General features: G+C 38.9%; 1 protein-coding gene across 1 annotated transcript in view; it reads right to left on the bottom strand.

The window, feature by feature from the left end:
- The window catches only part of SAMD3 (sterile alpha motif domain containing 3), a gene marked incomplete at both ends in the record, with an annotated part of 35,278 nt that extends 17,825 nt beyond the window's left edge, over positions 1-17,453 (bottom strand). The window contains 5 exon segments of the mRNA XM_084201759.1: positions 5,008-5,092; positions 5,416-5,601; positions 12,529-12,636; positions 16,467-16,656; positions 17,375-17,453. Coding sequence (XP_084057885.1) covers positions 5,008-5,092; positions 5,416-5,601; positions 12,529-12,636; positions 16,467-16,656; positions 17,375-17,453 — 648 coding nt within the window.
- Between the last annotated feature and the right edge of the window lie 1,789 nt (positions 17,454-19,242).

Consider the following 19,242-nt stretch of genomic DNA (forward strand, 5'->3'; position numbering starts at 1 on the left):
TTTATAGTTCTGGCCTTATGCATTTTGATGCAAATACCTCATCATTATATGCTTAGCAAAATTTATGCCTAGCTTGCTATTTTAAGGCTCCTAAGAAAAGCAAACAAAAACTTTAGTTTAATGCTTCTTTGAAGTGTTTAACCAATATTATAATATTTTAAAACATGATCATCCCAGAATATATTAGCAGCTGACAATTTAAGCAACCCTGTAGTTGAGCTTCACACAGTTTCTTTCTTTTGAAAATCTTTATTTGGCTAGAAGATATTTTTGCTTATTCTTTCACATGAAAGAATATGCTGACACCTATACAAGGCATTAAATATCCCATAAAGTTCAAAATTTTCAGCTGTTTCTTTCTCCAGTCCCCCCAATAAATTAAGAATTTTAATTAAATCTATTTCTATAGTAGGATTGTCATAAACTTAGTCAAGTCCCCTCTCACATACCCATTTCCAGAATGAGACTGCAGGCACATACATTTATGAGGTTTTCCTTGTGGGTAATGCATGCTCTAAAAAGGATGCTTTTGTTACCATTTCTGAACCAACAATTTTATTTTTTTATTATTTTCCTTCTCTCCCCAGCTTCCCCCAAACACCACCCCAGGAAGGTTTACCTTCCTGGTAAAGGAGGATTAGCCTGTGTCTATCTGACATAGGAGGGAAAGGATTACACACAGATTAAAATCAGTAATTTACCAGCAAACAATCACTTTGTGTGCAGCAGTTACATCAGCACCAGCACCCTGGGCTCCACAGGCACCACTCAGCAGCTCCAGGGAGCCAAAGCCCAGCCAAAAGGGCGAGTGGTGGGGAGCAGGGAGCCCTGTCTCTCCCTTCCTCGTGTCATGTTTTCTTGGAACCAGACGGTTTTCAAAAGATTGGCTGAAATGAAATGGAAGAAGGGAGAAGATTCCTTCCAAATTGTTGGGTTTAAGCCCTGTAAAATGGACAAACACAGATCTTGCTTTTGACTGCCGTGTTTATGACCTTCACTTTTCCTATGAAAGCTATATGTCTGTAACTTACAGATGTTGTACTGGTTACAATGCACATCACAAATCTAATGAACTATTCCATGATTAAATGAAGACTTTTATTTTTTTTTAAATGTCATATGTTAGTTCAGGATAGCATTGTTCTGGAAGTAGAAGGAAATATCATAGGAAAATTTCCTTATGTAGTCACTTTAAAGTACTCTTACCAAAAGTTAATCTCAGAATTAATTTCATTCCAAATTCTCCATTTCTTAAATGAATTTTACTATTAGTAGAAATTTTTTTCTAAATAATTATTTAGAATTTTAGATAATTCTTAATCCCTGCTTCTAGACTGACCTCATAAATAACATTCTTTTAAAATTCCTAGTACATATGTGGCTTATTCATTACTTTATTCATAAATGAATTTATTTAGGGTCATAATCATTGTCCTGACTGTACTGAATTGGATATTCTTTGAAAAAGGGCCGATGGCACAGAAGCATATTATTTTTTCATACTGCAAAATTAAATGGGAAATTTTTTAACCGAGAAAACAGAACTATGAATAATCTACTAATAAATCTTGAAACCACAAATTTTAAACGACCTCTCATTGCAACAGTATGAGATTGAAAATATTAGGCTGTAGTTCTACATAACACACACATTGTTTAAATTATTTGTTGAAAATAACTTGGAAGTGTAAATAACTATTTTGGGAAACAAAACTCCAGCATTTTGGAAAAAATCCCCACAAACAAACCCCACCAAAAAAAAGGAATTTTCAAACTTTTGCAAGTAATTTTTTTTTTCTGTCATGAAAATTCTGGTGGTAATTTTAGGGGCTCTTATGTTTGGTTTTTGTTGTTTTCCCTCCATGTTCCTCTACATTTGACAGAACTCTCTCCCTTTTCTACTTGTTCATTTCACTCCATTTCTGCAAAAATGTTGCAATAAAAGTGTTGATATTTACAGTCCAAAGCTTCTCCATCCATGTACATCAATAAAACAAATTTTTCTGTGCTTGGCCAGAAGAAAATGTTAATTCTGGAACCCCAAGATCCCTCATGGGATGAGTTTTCCCTTTCCTCATCCAGGAAGCCCAGCTGCCTGCCCCTGCCCAGCCACACAGGCATGCACACTGGCCAGGGAGGAGCCCAGAACAGTTTCTGCAGCACCCTTCCAACACACATCCACTTCTGGTGAAAGGCTTTAAGCTGCAAGACTTGTGAGTTAAAGTTAAAATCACACCACCACTGGCAGACCTTCTCAGGACATCTCTGTAAGAACTACTGCAGCCTTCTGCAGAGCCCAGCAAATGCTGTGGCTGCTCCTCCAGCCCAAGGGCTGAGAAACTGCTTTCCTTTTCATGATAACTTTAGAGTTAAGATGAATCTAGGAACTGAGACATGGCACAGCAATAAATAGCAAGCAGTAAATGAATGTCATTAACACTACAGTGGTATGGAGCATTTTACATGGCAGAAAGGATAACACTCAACAGCAGAAGTGAGCTCCAGCACACCAGAGGGAATGCAAAGCTTGGTACTCCAAACTGCACTCAACCCTTTTGGCTTCTAAATGCATGCAACAAGTTATAATTTCTTTTCAAAGTCATAGGAAAAATAAGTCCAATAATTGAAAACAGACTTGCTGATATTCTAAATAGTCCCCAATGACTTTATTGCACTAGCCCTACTGGAAACCATTATTCTCTGCCAGCTGAATTGCCATGTTTGGTGTCTCCCATTCTCCAGCTTTACAAGACACAAAAAGGAGGTGGTTATCTACCAAACACTGACATTTGTGCACAGCTGGCCACCTGAGGCTCTCTTTGGAGTCCACAGAGAAATAAGAACTTACAGAGCGCTATTCCTGCCTTCCCAATGTTGACACCAAAACCACATTATATGAACTGCCTCCCCAGAAGTTTATATATAAATGCATTTAACAAAGAACATAACTAGCATTTTTGATTGAAATACTACTCTCATGCTAGTTTTCCTCTTCTACATTTACCTATCAGTCAGTCCCCTTTTCCTCTGAATTTTATTGACGGTCAATTTCTTAAATGTTTTCAATTTCAATTTCAAATGTTTTCAAACTTAGATGCTTTCAATGTACTATTTTAAAAACTGTAATAATAACAACAATTGTTCAATTACTATAGATAAACAGCTTAAAAGTATTAAAACCTCTCAGTAATCAATATTTTACCTCTTAAATTTTAATACTATTATCAGGAACAGAAAGCAACAATTATAGTCCCTTAATAGCTGGAGGAGTTTTAAAAGAAAAGTCTACCAAAATTTTGGATTTTTTTAATTCAAAAATTTTTAATTTTTTAATCTTTTAATCAAGGAAAAAAGACTGTTGTCAAATATTTTTGCTGTTCATTTGCTTCTTAAAGGCATATGAATTCAATTTTACTGCAAGTCTTGTGAAAAGCAGTTATGCATCTGTTGTAGGGTTTGTTTTAAGCTGTTACTGCTGTAACACACAACTGTCAGATCAAAAAAAAAAAAGTATTTATAGTGCCTATGATCAAGAAGGAAGAACAGAGTGCCTAACAGTAAGCCAAATTAAAAATACTAATTCATTCTGGCACCCTCCTCCAAAGTTAAGAATGCAGGCATACACCTTTTGAGCAGTTTTTCCTGTTTCAACACAGGCAATGAAGAGGGGCTGGATCAGAAAGTGGTAGACTAGCAATGTTGCAGACTGCTAATTCCAGCTTCCTTTTTTACTTATTGCAGCTACTAGAATGCTTTCTAGTAAAAAGGTGGGGGAAAGATCAAAAGATAAACCACGCTGAAATCTCTCACATAACTTCTGCCAGCACCAATTCTGCCATCCATGCCTCAAGTAATGACTGTTTCCACAAGAACAGAGTTGTAAGTAGTTTCACTCAGCCTATGGTCCTTCTGCAATTAAAGCCCTTTGAAAACCTGGCTTAAGAATCTCTGTTTTAAAACAGCTTTTAAAAGTTAAAGGCTGTAAAATTCCCTTTGGAACAAACTGAATATCGTTCCAGCTTCTCATCACAGAGGGAGCCAGATGAAGCCACAGCATTACTCAGGACCCTGCCCAGGGACCACCACTGGGGTATTCAGAGAGGTATCCTGATTAAAAATGAGGACAGGCTGTTTCTCTCTGGTCCTTTTGCTCCCTCTCTTCTCTTTAATATGTGTTTGTTTTCTTTAGTCCCTCTGTTCAACAATGCCTGGGCTCAGGGGAGAACTAGAATAGTTACCCTTAAGCCTCAATGATTTTTTTTTATATTCCCAAAATTATTTTGCTTTCTACAGTAATGGCATGTGAGATATATGTGAGTCTCCTCTGAGCCTCACAAGCTTTTACAAGATGGTATAAAAGCATCACATGGCAAAGAAATGATGTGAAGTGAAAAGGTGACCACTGTCCTCCAAGACCACAGACAGATATTCTGAATCAGAAGTGAAAAAAATGTAGTTCAAATTTAAATCATCTCTTTCCACTGCTCTCTGCTATTTCCCCCAATGATATTCCAAAATTTTAAATGTTTTTAAATGGTTTTTTTTTTAAATTAGACCTAGATTCTTTAAACCACGAGTACTACTGCATGTTGTAGTTTCATATCTAACACACAAATAATCATAATACATTGCAAGAACATCAGTCACATGTTAGTCCTCACACAGACAATTTTCTAAAGAGCTGGCTTCTTTGTTTTTAAAAATAGAAAAAAAAAAACCATTTAATTTTATCCCCAGGCAGATATCATGCCAGAAAGAAAATATACCCAACAAGCAACCAGGGATTTCATCCACAGACAGGTCTGCATGATCTCATGGTAGCTCTGAGGTACAGCTATACCTGCATTAATCTTTAATTGACACAATGAAATAAGAATGTGATTTGCCAAACACAGCCAAGTGTGTGTACTCTGAATAGAGCCAGTATATAAGAAATTGAAATTGATTTCCTCTGAACTAGATTATTTCCTTGTGATTGATTATGTGGGAAAAGCCCACAATACTTACAAAGCCATTCCCATCTTCATCAAGGAAGGGGTAAGCCTGGAGCAGAGCATTGACAACAATGTTATATTGCTGACTGTTCGGATACCTGTGCAAACAAGATGGAGATAGAAAAGAAATACTTGGTTTTCTAGACAGTATTAAACACTGGAGTCTATACTGATCTAGATTAAATCATTTCTGACTGTTTCTCAGGCAATCAATTGCCCTCCAAATAACAAAGGGCACAGCTTAAAGGCTTATATGAAATTTTCCTATTGGTTTCAGTAGGAGTTGGTTTCAGTAGGTGTCAGGTCCTTAGCCTCTTTCATTTAAGCAAATATATCAGAGAATAGCTTTACATCCATTTGAAAATTTATGTCTGCAGACAACAGGTAATGCCCCCAAATAAATGTAATGGTGTTGACTTACAGCGATCCTTCCAGGTATTTTGTCATGTCTGCTTGTAAAAATTCAATGATTCTTATTCTCATACTGTGATCAGGGCATTTTTTTTCTGCTAATATGCACTTGACATCATAAGGGAAGTCTGGCAAAACATAAGAACTTGTCCACTGCAACATCTTGTGTCTCACAAAAAATGACTTCAGGTTTTTTCTGTAAAAGAAAAGATTGTATCATCACCATCACATCTTTCTTCCATGGAAATGCAGGCAGGAGGGAAAGATAAATACATGGAAAAATATAACTGCCACCAATGCAGTGCTGAGGGAAAAAAATATAGCTTCTGTACTGTATTCTGCTCCCAACATCAGTAGAAGTACTCAGCACTACCATTCCCCCATGCCAAACAGGCACAAAGACAAAGTGGTCAGGGCTGCTGTCTTCTCAAGCTCACCAGATTTCATGGGACACAGATGGTTAACAGGAGATGCAAAGTGCAGTGAAGTTCTGTTTGTATTCTGCAGCCCCAAAAGAAAGCAAAGTTATGCAGGAAGTGACAACATATCCACATAGACACGTTCATGTCCTTTTTTGGAGACAAATTAATATACAAATAGGAAAATAAAACGCAACTTAGATTCTGAAATCACTTGGAAATCCCTCCTATGCAAACAAAGTGCAGATGTTCAATGTAGCATCAGTGAGCAGCTCTGCAACCCTAAAGTTTGCATCCTGTACCTTCACTAACTCTCCTGATGGAAGTGATGTAGCACACAGGCTAAAAGTTACTACACAATATTTTCAACATGCTACCATTTAAAATAGCTCAAAAGTGGACAGAAGTTTAAAAATTACAGTATTTTTCATCTGAGCAGCACTGAAATTCCTTTTGTTGGTAGTACCACTGAAGCCAAAAAGCCATTTCAAAAAGTGGAGGGGTTTATAGCAGGTTCCATCTGGAGACATTGGGCTACATTCAGTCACCTGAGAAAATAAAATTTTCTTGCAGTTGGGATGGCTAATAATCAGGGAATCATGGCAACTCTCCCATCCACCAGTCCCTTCACACTTGCCATGGCAACAAAAATACTCCAAGTTTCACTTATCTTCATTTACCTTACCTAACACAAAATAATTCCTTGCTCTCCAAACAAGATCCAAAAATTCCTCTAGTCTCCACAGTACACAAGATTAAACATTTTACTAGTTTTAGCTGGACTCATGGCTGTTGGGAAGTCATGTTAAACACGTGCTATAATATTTCACAATGAAATACAATCTTGTTTGAAAAGAGACACAACTCCACATAAACTTATCCTCAGAAACGCGCACATGCAAACTTGTTTAACTAAAAGAACAGTTCAGTTCAGCTGCAATGCTGTCCTCTACAATCAAGGAAGGTTTTGGCTCTACACAGAAATCCCAGTGCACATACAGTTTTGAGATTTAGGTACAAATATATGTAGCCTGTTTCTGCTCATACCTCTTCTAGCTAACCTGAGGTAGAAATTAGATCAAAATCTTGAAACTGCAAAAAAAGCCTCATCAAAATCTCAAAATCTCAAGTTATATCTTTTCCTGTCTCTCAGTTCTTGAGGCTTTTGATTTTACAGCTAAATCAATCCAATGGCTAGCTAAGGCAAAATTTCAGTCCCTCTGTCTCCACTGTCACATGTCTGACTTACACCCCTTTCTCACTGGTACTAGGAATCCTGCAGCAAGTTACAAGGAGCTGCAGTGACAAAGTTCTTAATTATTCTTTTCATTTCATTTTCTTACAGCTTAAGCCCCCCAAAATGACTTCTCATGCAGTGAAATACCAATTCAGATGAAGCAAGCTGGTCTCTCTATGCTTAGCTGCAGTCAGGAACTGCATCCTAAGCAGCACCTCCTCAGCAAGGAGACAACTATTCACAGAGCTTTTACCACTCAGCTTTTGTAGATTGCCACTTTAATGTGCTCAGTCACAGTCTTGTCTCACACAACTATTTCCTCCTTTGTCTCCATTGTAACCTTACTCTGCTCATGCACAGCGTGTTTACTGAGACATGAAGCTATAAAACAGCATTATTTTGGGAGGAAACATTTTTCTCCTTCAGATGGAAAAATACCTCACAGCAAACCAGCCAACCAAACGAAAAAACAAACACCAAAAACCTCACAAAGAGCCCTCAAAGATCCATCTATTTGAATTATATAACCCCTGGCATCCCTAATCCCAGGGAATACCTTCTTTTACTGCCAAAAAGACAAAGAGTAACACGTTTGCAGTGTCACCCAGACCATTCAGCGATGGTTTTAGATTACACTGGAGAGAAGAGTGGGGAGCAAACACAGCATCATCTCTCCAAGTTCAGTGCCATGCAGCATCACACAGAGCCACCTGCATTAGCTGCAACGAGTCAGTAAAAATAATCTTGGGATCAATACAGACAACTCAATCAAGATTGCTGTGTAAAGTGCCATAGATACCTAGAAACAAGATCAAACACTAAATCATAATAACACTTCGGTTTTTTTAAGCTTCCTGAGCATACTGTTAAGAAGGATCTATTTAGATCATTTAGGGCCCAATGTGATTTAAAGGCCAACTGAGCACACACATAAATGTGCTGTGTGGCACAAGCTTTTCTTATTGTCTGCTAAAGTCTGTGAGTCAGGCACCTATTGCTGTATCTTGTATCAGCTCAGATCCCATTTAGTCAGAGGACATGGCAGTTAAGAAGAAATTTGCTGACATCAAAGAGTTGTTCCCCTTTCCAGTATATCCACATAAAACTCAGCACATAGGTGAAGTCTCAATAGATTCCTATTATTCACAAATGAAAGTCTAACCTTTCACATGTCTACATCACACATCAGCAAGAGACTCTGGTCTGAAGGTTTGTAGCCTGGAAGAAAGTCCATGTCAACAAATCCAAGGGAGAAACAGAGGAGAAAACAAGGAACTTGCAGATGTGAAAGAAAGGAAAAGTCTTCAGCTGTAAAAAAATGTTCCATTTCCCCAACACATGTATAATATGCTTCAATTTTATGACAACATTTAAGGTTGCAAAGACCATTTCCATCAAAAGGAAGAAATAATGAGAGAAGATGAAAATACAAAAAAACTTTTCTGCCTCTCAATAGTCAGACAAAAAAGGGCTCTGTTTTTCTATTCACAATTCTGATACCTGTGCCTGAAAGATCTTCGTGCCATTCTCTTTTAGTGCTTCATTGTCATTTCCAACTTTTGAGCACAAATATGAGGTTTCCCAGTTATTCCCTCAAGCCTGGGATTTGCAGTCTACCTAGTGCTTGATGATGTCTTCTATTTTTGAGTTCCCACTAAACATAAGGGCAGGTATCCTTTAGACTGAAAAAGAAGTTACCCACAACTTCAGCAAGGCTGGGATGTGGGAGCTGTGAGATGTGCCAAAGCTGCCCATTCCCCAGAGAGCTCCCACTTCACCTTCCCCATTCTATAGAAACCATCATGCTCAGTGTGACCACAAAGATATAGACAAAATTAATCTGCTTCCAAAAAAGTTGGCGAGATGCAGAGACAACCTTCTTCTAGAAGGAGTCCAGGCTTTTTGAGAGTCTGAGGAGCTACATCACACAAGGCAAGGCTTTGCACTTTCGCCTTATGCGAGGGCAGCAGCTGTGGGTTGCAGAAAGGGGGAGAAAAAATGCTCCTTAGGGAATCAGACTGACAAAACTGCCAGTTAAATCCAGCCATTTAAAAGAAACAGGGTTTATTTGTATTCACCCCTGTAAGATATGTTATACTGTAGTCAAAGAATTTTATGGGGTTTTGGAATTTTTGTTGTGCTGCTGTTATGACTTTGCTAGACCTCAATAAGGCAATTCAAGTAATGTCTTCTGCAAGTCATTTCTAAGACTTGCTCATTTCTGGTGTGGAAAAGACATAGCAATTTATTTCTTTTTTCCTGTAAACTTCTGTGGAAGACTCACAGCACCGTGCCAATAAATTCAGCTCTGATGACCTGAGGTGCTCCAAAACCATGAGTCCTGTTGTCTTGACTTTCAAAATATCGAGGCAATAAGAACTGACAATAGCTATTATTGTGAGTCTTCTAGGTCTTGTAGGTTAGTATCCTTAACTGTCCTGCTGCAATAACAGAGACATGAAATGCTGACGTAAAACAAATGTGGCAGAAATTCTTGCATCCACATAAATTAAAAACCTAAATTTAAAGCATCTCCCCCAAGCCCTGAACAAACCAAACCAAAACTCACAAATAAGACAGGTTTCATGAAGATGCAATAACAATTGAAGTGAAATGATCAGAAATCAAAAATGAAATTGTTCTTCTGATATGTTATACCAAAGGTATAATCAAACAGCATCTGACATCTATACTCCTGATCAAAATAGACAGGCAGTACTTCTCTCCTACTATTGACCACTGTCAAAGACTTCACATGTTTTTTTTAAGTCAGCTTTTCGTGTCCTTATGAGCTAACTGAAAAAAAAATCATCAAAATTATTTCCAGTATGTGTGATGATATCAAGAATAAGGTCTTTGCTTAGAAACTAAGAAACTCTTCAGCTGAAGAAGAAAAAGCACAGTCCTGCTGAGTTTTCATTGTAGGATTATAGCTACATGTGTGTGTATATCTATGTCATATAAAAGTAATATTTGCCCTCTTGTGTAAATGGAGGAAAATGATTTGAAGTAATTGACTAGGTGACAATTTTTCAGGCTAGCTGCTCTTTTTCTCTTTTCCTTTTAAAATTTTCTTTTTTTTTTTTAAAGCACAAGCATAAGTGTTTTTCTGATAAAATACATCAGACAGACAACCAATACTGAATACAGGTTATAGGGGAGGCAAAGGAAGGAGCTCTCTAAAGATCATGAGCAGAACAACATACCATAATTAAAGACACTTCCCATGCAGCTACCCACCAGTCAGGGCAGTTGCTATAGCCTGACCAAAAAAGATGTGGGGCTGACCTAGTTAAAGACATTTCCTCCACTGAGGAATGAATGACCCATGCAGGCCATCATGGCCATCTCAGAGATGGATGCAGATTTGTAAGGGTAAAGGTAATTGTAAATCTTCCAGTTTGTTGTCCTTGCTATCAGCTCAAATTTATGCAGGCACCAGCACCAATATTCTGTCAATGCTGGAAATAGCTTTACTGGTATATGGACACTTATGCCCATCCTTAACTGAGCACTGACCACATTTTCCAAAATCCCAGCAAATAGGGAAGTTCAAACCTGTGGAGGTTGGCTGGAAGATTTGTTATCCTCCTTGTGCTTTGAGCAAATTACCCCAAGGCATTCAGACAGTAAACCTGTTACACAGCACTCAAGAGCTACAGAACATGTTTTTATAGAAAAAATAAATGTACAAATAAAGATGTATCAGGACATTACTCTTGAGGGAAAACAGCTGGACCATCATAGTGGAAACAGTGGAAAAGGGATACATTAGGGATGTCATTTTGCTGAGCAAATATGTTGAGGAAAGGCAGACAACATATAAACCAACCAATAAAAGGTTGGTTTTCCACAGCAGTACTAGGTATTTACAAATAATAAAAAGCCTCTGTCTTAGCAACAAGATAAACCCCAGGCTGTCAGGAGCCATAAAACTGCTGGTACTCCAGTACAGAAAAGCAGGACTATGGGAAATGTATTTATTGAATTGTCCTCTGTGTCTATCTTATTGTCTTCACAGACAGGCACTGCTTCAAGATTAATCTTGGGAGATTAACAAAAAGATGGGCTGGTTTTACTTCTGTCACTGTGTCAAAGCATTATTCCATTGCAGTAGGTTGCAAACCTCATCTGGTTTTATGTATGCCCAATTTCAATACAAGAAAACAAATTATACAATTGCTTCCTCCAGTCAGTCTTTATTTTTGTGTTGAAACAATTTGAATATTTTGGTAATATTTATTAATATAGAAGAGTATTTTTAACACCGTTGTTAGGACTACCTACACAGGAAACTCAGAGAAACTTGGAGCTAATTCAGCAGCACTAATAATCCATAAAAGCCTCCACTAATTCACTTCCAGCAAAATCATACAGTTACTAAAGCTGTGGCTCCATGAATCTTCTGGGAAAACAAAACCAGAGCCAAAAAAAATAGTCAACCAAAAATTTTAAGTTTTTCTTTTCAGATTGGATGAAATGAATGAGGACACAGAGGCTGTAAGTATAATCCTGGCCAAGTAACAATAACTTAAACTGTGCATTGTGTAATGGTTACTCTGATTTACACAACCCAATTAAAACTCTTTACACAGCACACGGTAAATTAATTAAAATAAGCATCCTTTAGAAGCACAGGCCGAATATTGCAGGATCGTATTAGTGGTTTATTCCAAGGGTTCAAATGATTTGGGTTTGTTTCTTTGATAACAATGCTGACAGGACCTTTGGAGCTTTTGGGATGTTCTTTTAAAAACAGAAGCACCAGGACTTTTAAAAGCATCAAATCATATCTACGGGGGAGAAAGGCAGGGGGAGAAGTTGTAACAGGTGGAAATAAAGGGGGATAATGAGAAGCAGACAAAGCTTTGGAAACACAAAAATAATTGCCTCGAAAGAGGAACAGGGCACTCTTTCAACACTGACTGCCCATCTCAAAGAAGAAAATCATGGGTAGGAGAAAAATAAAGAAAAAAAAAACCACATCACATTGTCTTGCCTCCAGTTTCTAGGCAGGCTTATTTTGATAACCAAGGAAAATGAGTGTGCAAATGGAATCAGCATGCCTACCTTCCCAAGTGCTATATTTAAGATGCCTCAAGCACACAATTTATTGAATAGCCATATTCCACTGTGTAATGACTCATTTGTTAGATTGCTGTTGAAAACACATAGGTAAAATATGATTTTTAAAAATCAGATAAATAAAGACAAACCTGTATCTTGCCTTCTGCATGAGGTAACACAAAACAGTGAGCAAGGACTGAGGATGGAATCACACCATCAGGCTATTGCATCCAGTCAAACAAATTTCTGTTCTTGTTGTTTTCCAAATACACCTGGATATACCTGAACCTTACCTCCAGTAACTGAGATCACTTCATAAAAATTATAAATGAAGCAAGAAGAAGTGTTTATGTAATTTTCAAAAGGCAAAGAAAATTTCATTAATATATTATAAACTCACTTCTGCTTTAGCACTCTATGATCAATTAGTCCTTTCTCATTTTCATGTGAACACCGATACTTCTGCTCCACAGGACCAGAAGAAATTATCATCTGTCTGTCAGTAGCCCTAAAAGAAAAAAAGAACAAAAGTCACTCTCAGGTCTTGTGCAGCTTATAGAAAAGAGGATATTTAGGGTTCTAAAACACCAGTGGCAGAAACAGAAAAGTAGAAAAATCAACATTTCAAATATGTCATGATTTTATATGCTCATGCCTCTTAATCAATTTCTCAGTTCAATTATCAAACTGACAAATTAAAAGGAAAAATGTAGAAAGTTCTGCCTGCTTATATTCTAATTCCTACACAGTTACAAATCCCAAGAAAATCAGCCTTCTCAGAGTTGCAGGGTAACATCCATCTTCATAATCTGGCATCCCCAAACCTCTGGGAAAAACTAACCACTGCAAAGCAACATGTAAGGGCTGGGCTGAAAGAGCTAATTACACAGCATTTCAATACATTTCTATTTAACTAGAATCTTGAAAATTTGGGTTTTTCTGGAGGTCAAGTCAAAAGCTTCAAGTCAGTTTTGCATTTCTCCAGCCACTCTAGACGATCTCCGAGTGCTTCCTGATCTTCCAGTCCACTGATCCTGGCCGTTTGCTCCAGCTCTAGCTCAACACTAGCAACAAAACTAGATACCCACTTTGCTATGAGCCAGTCCAGTACTTTCCATTTAAACTTGGTGTCTACTTCTCTCCCTCCTCATATTCTTGTTATTTCTTGTTTTGGTAGATGTGTTGGTGGAAGCCAATGTCAGCAGTTTTACTTTCCCCCATACTGGGGGAAAGGCAGAGCTAAGATAGGGGATACTGTTATGCTGCCAAGAATTCATGGCAATCATAAACCACTATTTTTTTTTTCCTAAATTCCTCTCTTCAGAACATCAGAACTCTAAAAATGCTCTAGAAACTGTTCCAGCCTCAGTTGCACTCAACACACAAAAGGTTGATATTGGAAATGACATTAAAATTTGTCATATTTATAAGGGGAGTTCTCCCTTTCCATGAAGCAATATATTTCAGCCATGCAGTTAAACAAAACAACAAAGAAAAACCCCCTTAGTATATTCTCTGTGTGGCTCTTAGAAACAATTGATTGTGAAAGTGGAAGGCCCTTAATATTTACCTGGAAATGTCTGTGTGTGAGCTCCTCATACACACATAAGCAGTTTCTGCTGTGTGACTGAGAACACTTCCACTGAACCAGAGACAGACACAGGATGGCATCTCCATGTCCTAATCCAAACTGCTGGAGAGGTAAGCCACGTTCTAATCAGCCAAAATCTATTACTTCCACACAGAAAGTGCTCACCTATTGCTCTCCAAATTCCACATCTAGCCAAGGACTTTCTGTTTCTGTCAGGGAGGAGAGGTCAGCACAATTCACACACAGTCACTGGATGAGCCAAGGACACCAGGATAAAGAGGTGGCAGCCAGGAGTGCACCAAAAAGAATTGAGGATGGCATTTATATGAGAAATACAGCAGGGAGATACTGCTGACAGCTCTAGGAAGCTCCACAGTGACTTCAGCTGACCCAGAAAGAGACTGTGATGATGATGATGATTTCTTCCCTGCCCTGAGCAATGCCCTCTCCACCCTGTCACTGGTCCTGGCAGGGCGAGCAAGCTCTGGGAACTGGCCTGACTGAGAAATAATTCTGCAAAACAGAAAAGATGGCTGGTTTTCACCTGGGCTCTGCATGACAGGAGCTAGGAGCATGCAAACTCAGATTTCACTTTTGTTCTCTGGCACCACAGGAGGATCACACACCCAGCTGTGGATGCTGCTAACTGCAAACCTTAACATGTTTTCTCTACTCGCTGAAATTCAGCCTAACATCAGGGAGCAATGGAGGAAACGTGAGTTCACATATACTGTGAACTATCAGAACTATGAATTTTACATTTGTTTAAAACAGTGTCTCATACACTTAAGTCATGAGTCCTTGAACTAGATCAAAAGAAATTATTCTTACGGGATTTTGTTCAAGATGTACCAAATAGACAAAAATAATTTTGAACTACATCAACAAGGAAAGCACTGCAGTGTTAAGAAAAGAGGGTCAGAGCTATCTGCATATAAAGATACAACTTTCAGTTTTGTAACAAAAAACTCTTTTCACTATAGGTGATTTTCCATAATTTTATACCCCAAAATGCACAGAATCTATTGACTTTTTACTCATCCTACATCATGACTGAATGCATTTTAAACTTATTTGAATTTTATCCTGTCTTTCTTGCTGACACAAAAACTATTTTGGAACAACAGATTATTTACTCAACTTCCCTGTAAACAGAAGGATACCAGCAGCATATTTTCCAGGAAGGAGAATAAGTAGGGAAAAATTTTAACGTAAATGATATTCAATAAAATTTGATATTTTAAGCATTTAAATTTTTTTTGGAGTCTGCAGGACTTCACAGCACAACTGTTGCACTCATGCTACTGCCACTGCGTGCTCTTTGTGGGACAGCATGGCTGACCTGCAAGAGCTGACCTACAGTCACATCTGAGACACAGTCTATCTATCCAAGCACCCCTGACAAAGTCAGAAAGCAACATCCTAACTGCCCCAAACATAAGGACATGTTTTCTTCTGAAGCCCCTGCTGAAATCACGGCATATCCACCACACTTTGGATGAAGTACAATACACAGAGTAGTCTTCCTCACAGCAGACACCTCTACCCCTAAAGCAGGAACTTCCTGTAAATCAAATAGGAAGGCCCTTGGTGCAGAGAACTGAGACTGGTTGTGATCGCACACTTCAGGCCTGAGATAAATCTCACATCCAGTGACTTGGTCTTCTTCCTGCAATCCCCTTCTCTCAGTTACCTGAGGAGTTTCACAAATACATCCTCTTGTCCTTGTGGAGGTATCTCCCTAGGCAGTTTAGTTCTGCTCATGAGCTCAAGTTGTTTGGAAGTAACTCGGTTATCGCTGTTTATCACGCTTTTGTTTGGGCTGCTAATCACCTCAGAGTGCACAGCCTGGACTCCTTTTGGATGAAGGCAAATGCTCTGCAGCTCTAATCCTCTGGGATTAATCCTACTGTGACTAATGCAGCCTTAGTGCTAGAGTCCTTTCCTTTGAAAAAAAATGCATTTTGGATCCATGGCAAGCTGCTCTCTACAGCCAGAATTCTTGGGTTTAAAAGGGACCACTTGGAGGTCAGGATTTCTCTCCTCAGCCAAGACATTCAGAAAAACATAACCCTGCAAGACTTAGAATAGATCAGAATGGAGGTAAGGATGGGAGAATCAACAAACCCCTCATCCAAACACCCCACAAACTCTGCCCCTTCCTCCCTCCCCTAAGAAACCCCAAACAAACAAAGAAAACCTGCTCAACCAAGAGCCAGAAGATAATAATTGAGGACAATCTCCCTGGAAACTGTTTTCTAAAAATCTATCTAGTTTCACAATAAATTTCTATAATCCCACTGTGGGATTATTAAATGCTTACATCTGGACCAAATCCAGAGTTTCCTTTGATAAACTGACTTTCAATACACCTGTGACAAATACTATCTCTGGCTAAATCATTATTTTACTGCAAGACTTGCATGCATTTCAAAGTAAGTTCTTCAAAAGCTAAATATATTAAACAGAGAAAATCTTAGCTATAATGAAAGTTTGACAGTGCTTCATTCAAATGAAAACTGGCTATGAAGGAAGTTTAAATTAATTCATGGCATGGTTCAGGAATGCTGATGCTCTGTTTAAAACCACAAGGCAAGAACCCAATTTTACATTTCACATTTGTTCCACATACTCAAAATATAAAAACCAGGTACAGATGAACAGCTAGTAAATGCCAGTTTTAAAATGCCATGTAAAGAACACAACTATACCCAGACTGATATTTGCTGTGCCACGAACAAACTCACCCACTGATTATTTCTGGAAATTTTTGAGAAGCTGTTTCACAACAGTATGTAAGGGATTTCAGCCCACTCTTCTGTTGCTGGTATTTTTTAATCAGGTCCATCAGCACTGCCTGATGCCCAATCTTCCTCACCAGCTGCTGCACCATGCGATCATTAAGGGCCAGAAGAGCTGCTCCGCTTATTTCTTCTTCTGCAGATTGAAGGGGATAAAATCATTACTGTAAAATTGCTTTATAGTTACAGTTACATTCTATATGCCTAAAAACACGGTGATGGAAGATGGGTCAAAGGGAAGGATGCTTTGTACTGCTGACAGTCATCTCCAGCTTTCCCTTTCCCAGGCAGTGCCAGGAGTCCTAATCACTGGCCAGATACCTTCCCCTGACACAGAGCCAAGCCTGAAACACACAGAAGCAGAGGTGACAATTTTAATGCTTTCAAAGAGGCCTTGCTTGAATCACAGGAGACTCTTACTTGCTGGTGAAGGAAATAAAGCTTTTTAACAGAATACACAAGAAATAGGCTGTTCACATTACAGTTTCTTGTGCACTCTTCTGTAGAACAAAAACATTTACACACTACGTTTGCATTATTTCAAAAGATTTCTATAACATAAAATAGGCCCTGTCAGGACTTCTAAACTGCCAGCTCTGATTTGAGGTGTGCCTATTTATATACAGACCTAATCTCGTCCCCCAGGATTTCTCAGACTCTGTAACAAATCTGTTCACTTATGTGGATTTATCAGATCTACGTCAGTTCTCACCCTAATAAATTTCTATAAAAGTCTGAGGTTAGCATGTACACACAAGCCCCAAACCAAAACAAGGCAGGCAGTGCCAATAAAATGCATAGCAAGGTATACCAAACAAACAGCACCAATCCCCCCAAACAATAAAAATGCTTACCACGGAACTTAGGAACTAGTTCTCCTAAATTTCTCTGTTTCAACCAGTTGCAGACTTGCTCAACTGACCAACTTTCCATCTTCAGTTGTTGCAATGCTAAATTTCCCTCTGAAATGAAAATAGGGGATTATTTTCGTGATGAGCTCTTAGCCAAACTCCAACATTGCATAGCAAAAATGCACTTAGCAAATAATATATCTACATGCTCCGAATAGAAATAGTGCAAAACGATCCAGCTAATGCCTGTTGTAAGTGGCAGTTTTCTTGGATCCCTTTCCTCACCTCCTTTCCCGTCTCTGGCTTCCCTCCGTTCTGAGGCAGCCTCATTCCTTATAAAACAAGACCTGCTCCGCTACCATTAACACCCAGGTTTCCACACAGAGAAGAAAAAAGGTGTGAAATTCACCACCACCGTCAGGCTCATCAGGAAATGGCTGACATTTTACAGAAGGAAAAAAAAAAAACAAAAAAAAAAACAACAAACCACCCCACCATCAGATAAGAGTCTGTCACATCCCTGCTTACAGTCAATCAAGCACCTTAACCCTCTCTGCGCCGCCTGGCAGGGCAGGTACCCAGCCAATGCTTCACCCTGAATTACCAACTGCTAGGGCAAGGAGGGGAAAGGGAGGATCTGCTCCTGTTGTGTGCTGGCTCCTCTCTCCAGGCTCCAGCGGTACCTGGGAGGATGCAGCGGGTGAATCCTGCACACACCGTGTGCCCCCTGCCTGAAGGACTCACTGGGATGACGAGGGGCTGCAACACAGCCCAGAACACCAGCGACCTCCCCAGAGGAAGATTACTTATAAAGGCACAGCTTGTTCCACCTTGCAAACTTCTCAGCAGCAGCAAATCCTCCGAGGGGAATTTTCTAATTAATATGTTTTAGCTCTACTAACTAAAGGAGCACCTTGCGCTCCACAGCCATGCTTGCAGTCCACATACAACAATATTGGAGTCAGTGTTTCAGATGAGCATATGAGGGTCTGGCATTGTTGGTCAAACATTTCCTTCCATACTCTGAGCCTGCAGCAAACTCCAGGCTAACATGAGGATTCACCCTCACAAACCTCACCAGCATCTGTGCTCAAAAGAAAAGGAAAAAAAAAAAAAAAGAAAAGAAAAAATACTCCTTTAATAAAAAAAAATTCCATTTTCATCCTTCAGCAGCAGAGACCCTCCACAAGACACACACGTCAGCCCACACTCTTATGCCCGTCGACTTCAGCAGCTTAGAAGGGTTAAGTTTGAGAGGAATGCCTTTCTGAATTACATGAGTGGGTTTAATTTGATATGACAACAGTAGCCATACAACTCCTCCCCCAGGCTAAGCAACAAGAACAGGGTGTGAAAAGTCATTATTTGTTGCGAACTCTGGTGTAAATTAAAAATCACACCTTTCTGTCACACTTCTTACTTCCTTGCAAAGAGTAGGGCAGGAAAAAAAGTCTCCAAAAACTTGAAAGATAAAACCGAGTGCAAAGCAGAAAGATACTTCCCTTATCAACCGAGCAGTGTAAAAGGAGAGAGATACATTTAAATGTTGGAAAGGTCACTTCTTCACCCTATAACAAGACTAACACCCTAGAACAATTCTTCTAAAGCAGACAGGCAGATACCAACATTTCAAAAAGTGTCAAGCAAACTCAGCATTTAGCCCTGGGTGGCTAATTCTACAGCAAAATGGCCACTTGCACATGGAAATGCAGGCTGCACACTTTATTGAGGGAAGTGATGAGAGGCTGTTTTTTTTTTTAAAAAAAATCAGATTATATACATTAAAGGTCATGAAACATCAATACCTAGAAATGCTTCTCAAAAGGGATTTTTATTTGCATCTGCTATAGATAATGCAACCAGAAAAAGAG

Source organism: Fringilla coelebs, assembly GCF_963513975.1.
Source record: "Fringilla coelebs genome assembly, chromosome: 3".
Taxonomy (NCBI): Eukaryota; Metazoa; Chordata; class Aves; order Passeriformes; family Fringillidae; genus Fringilla; species Fringilla coelebs.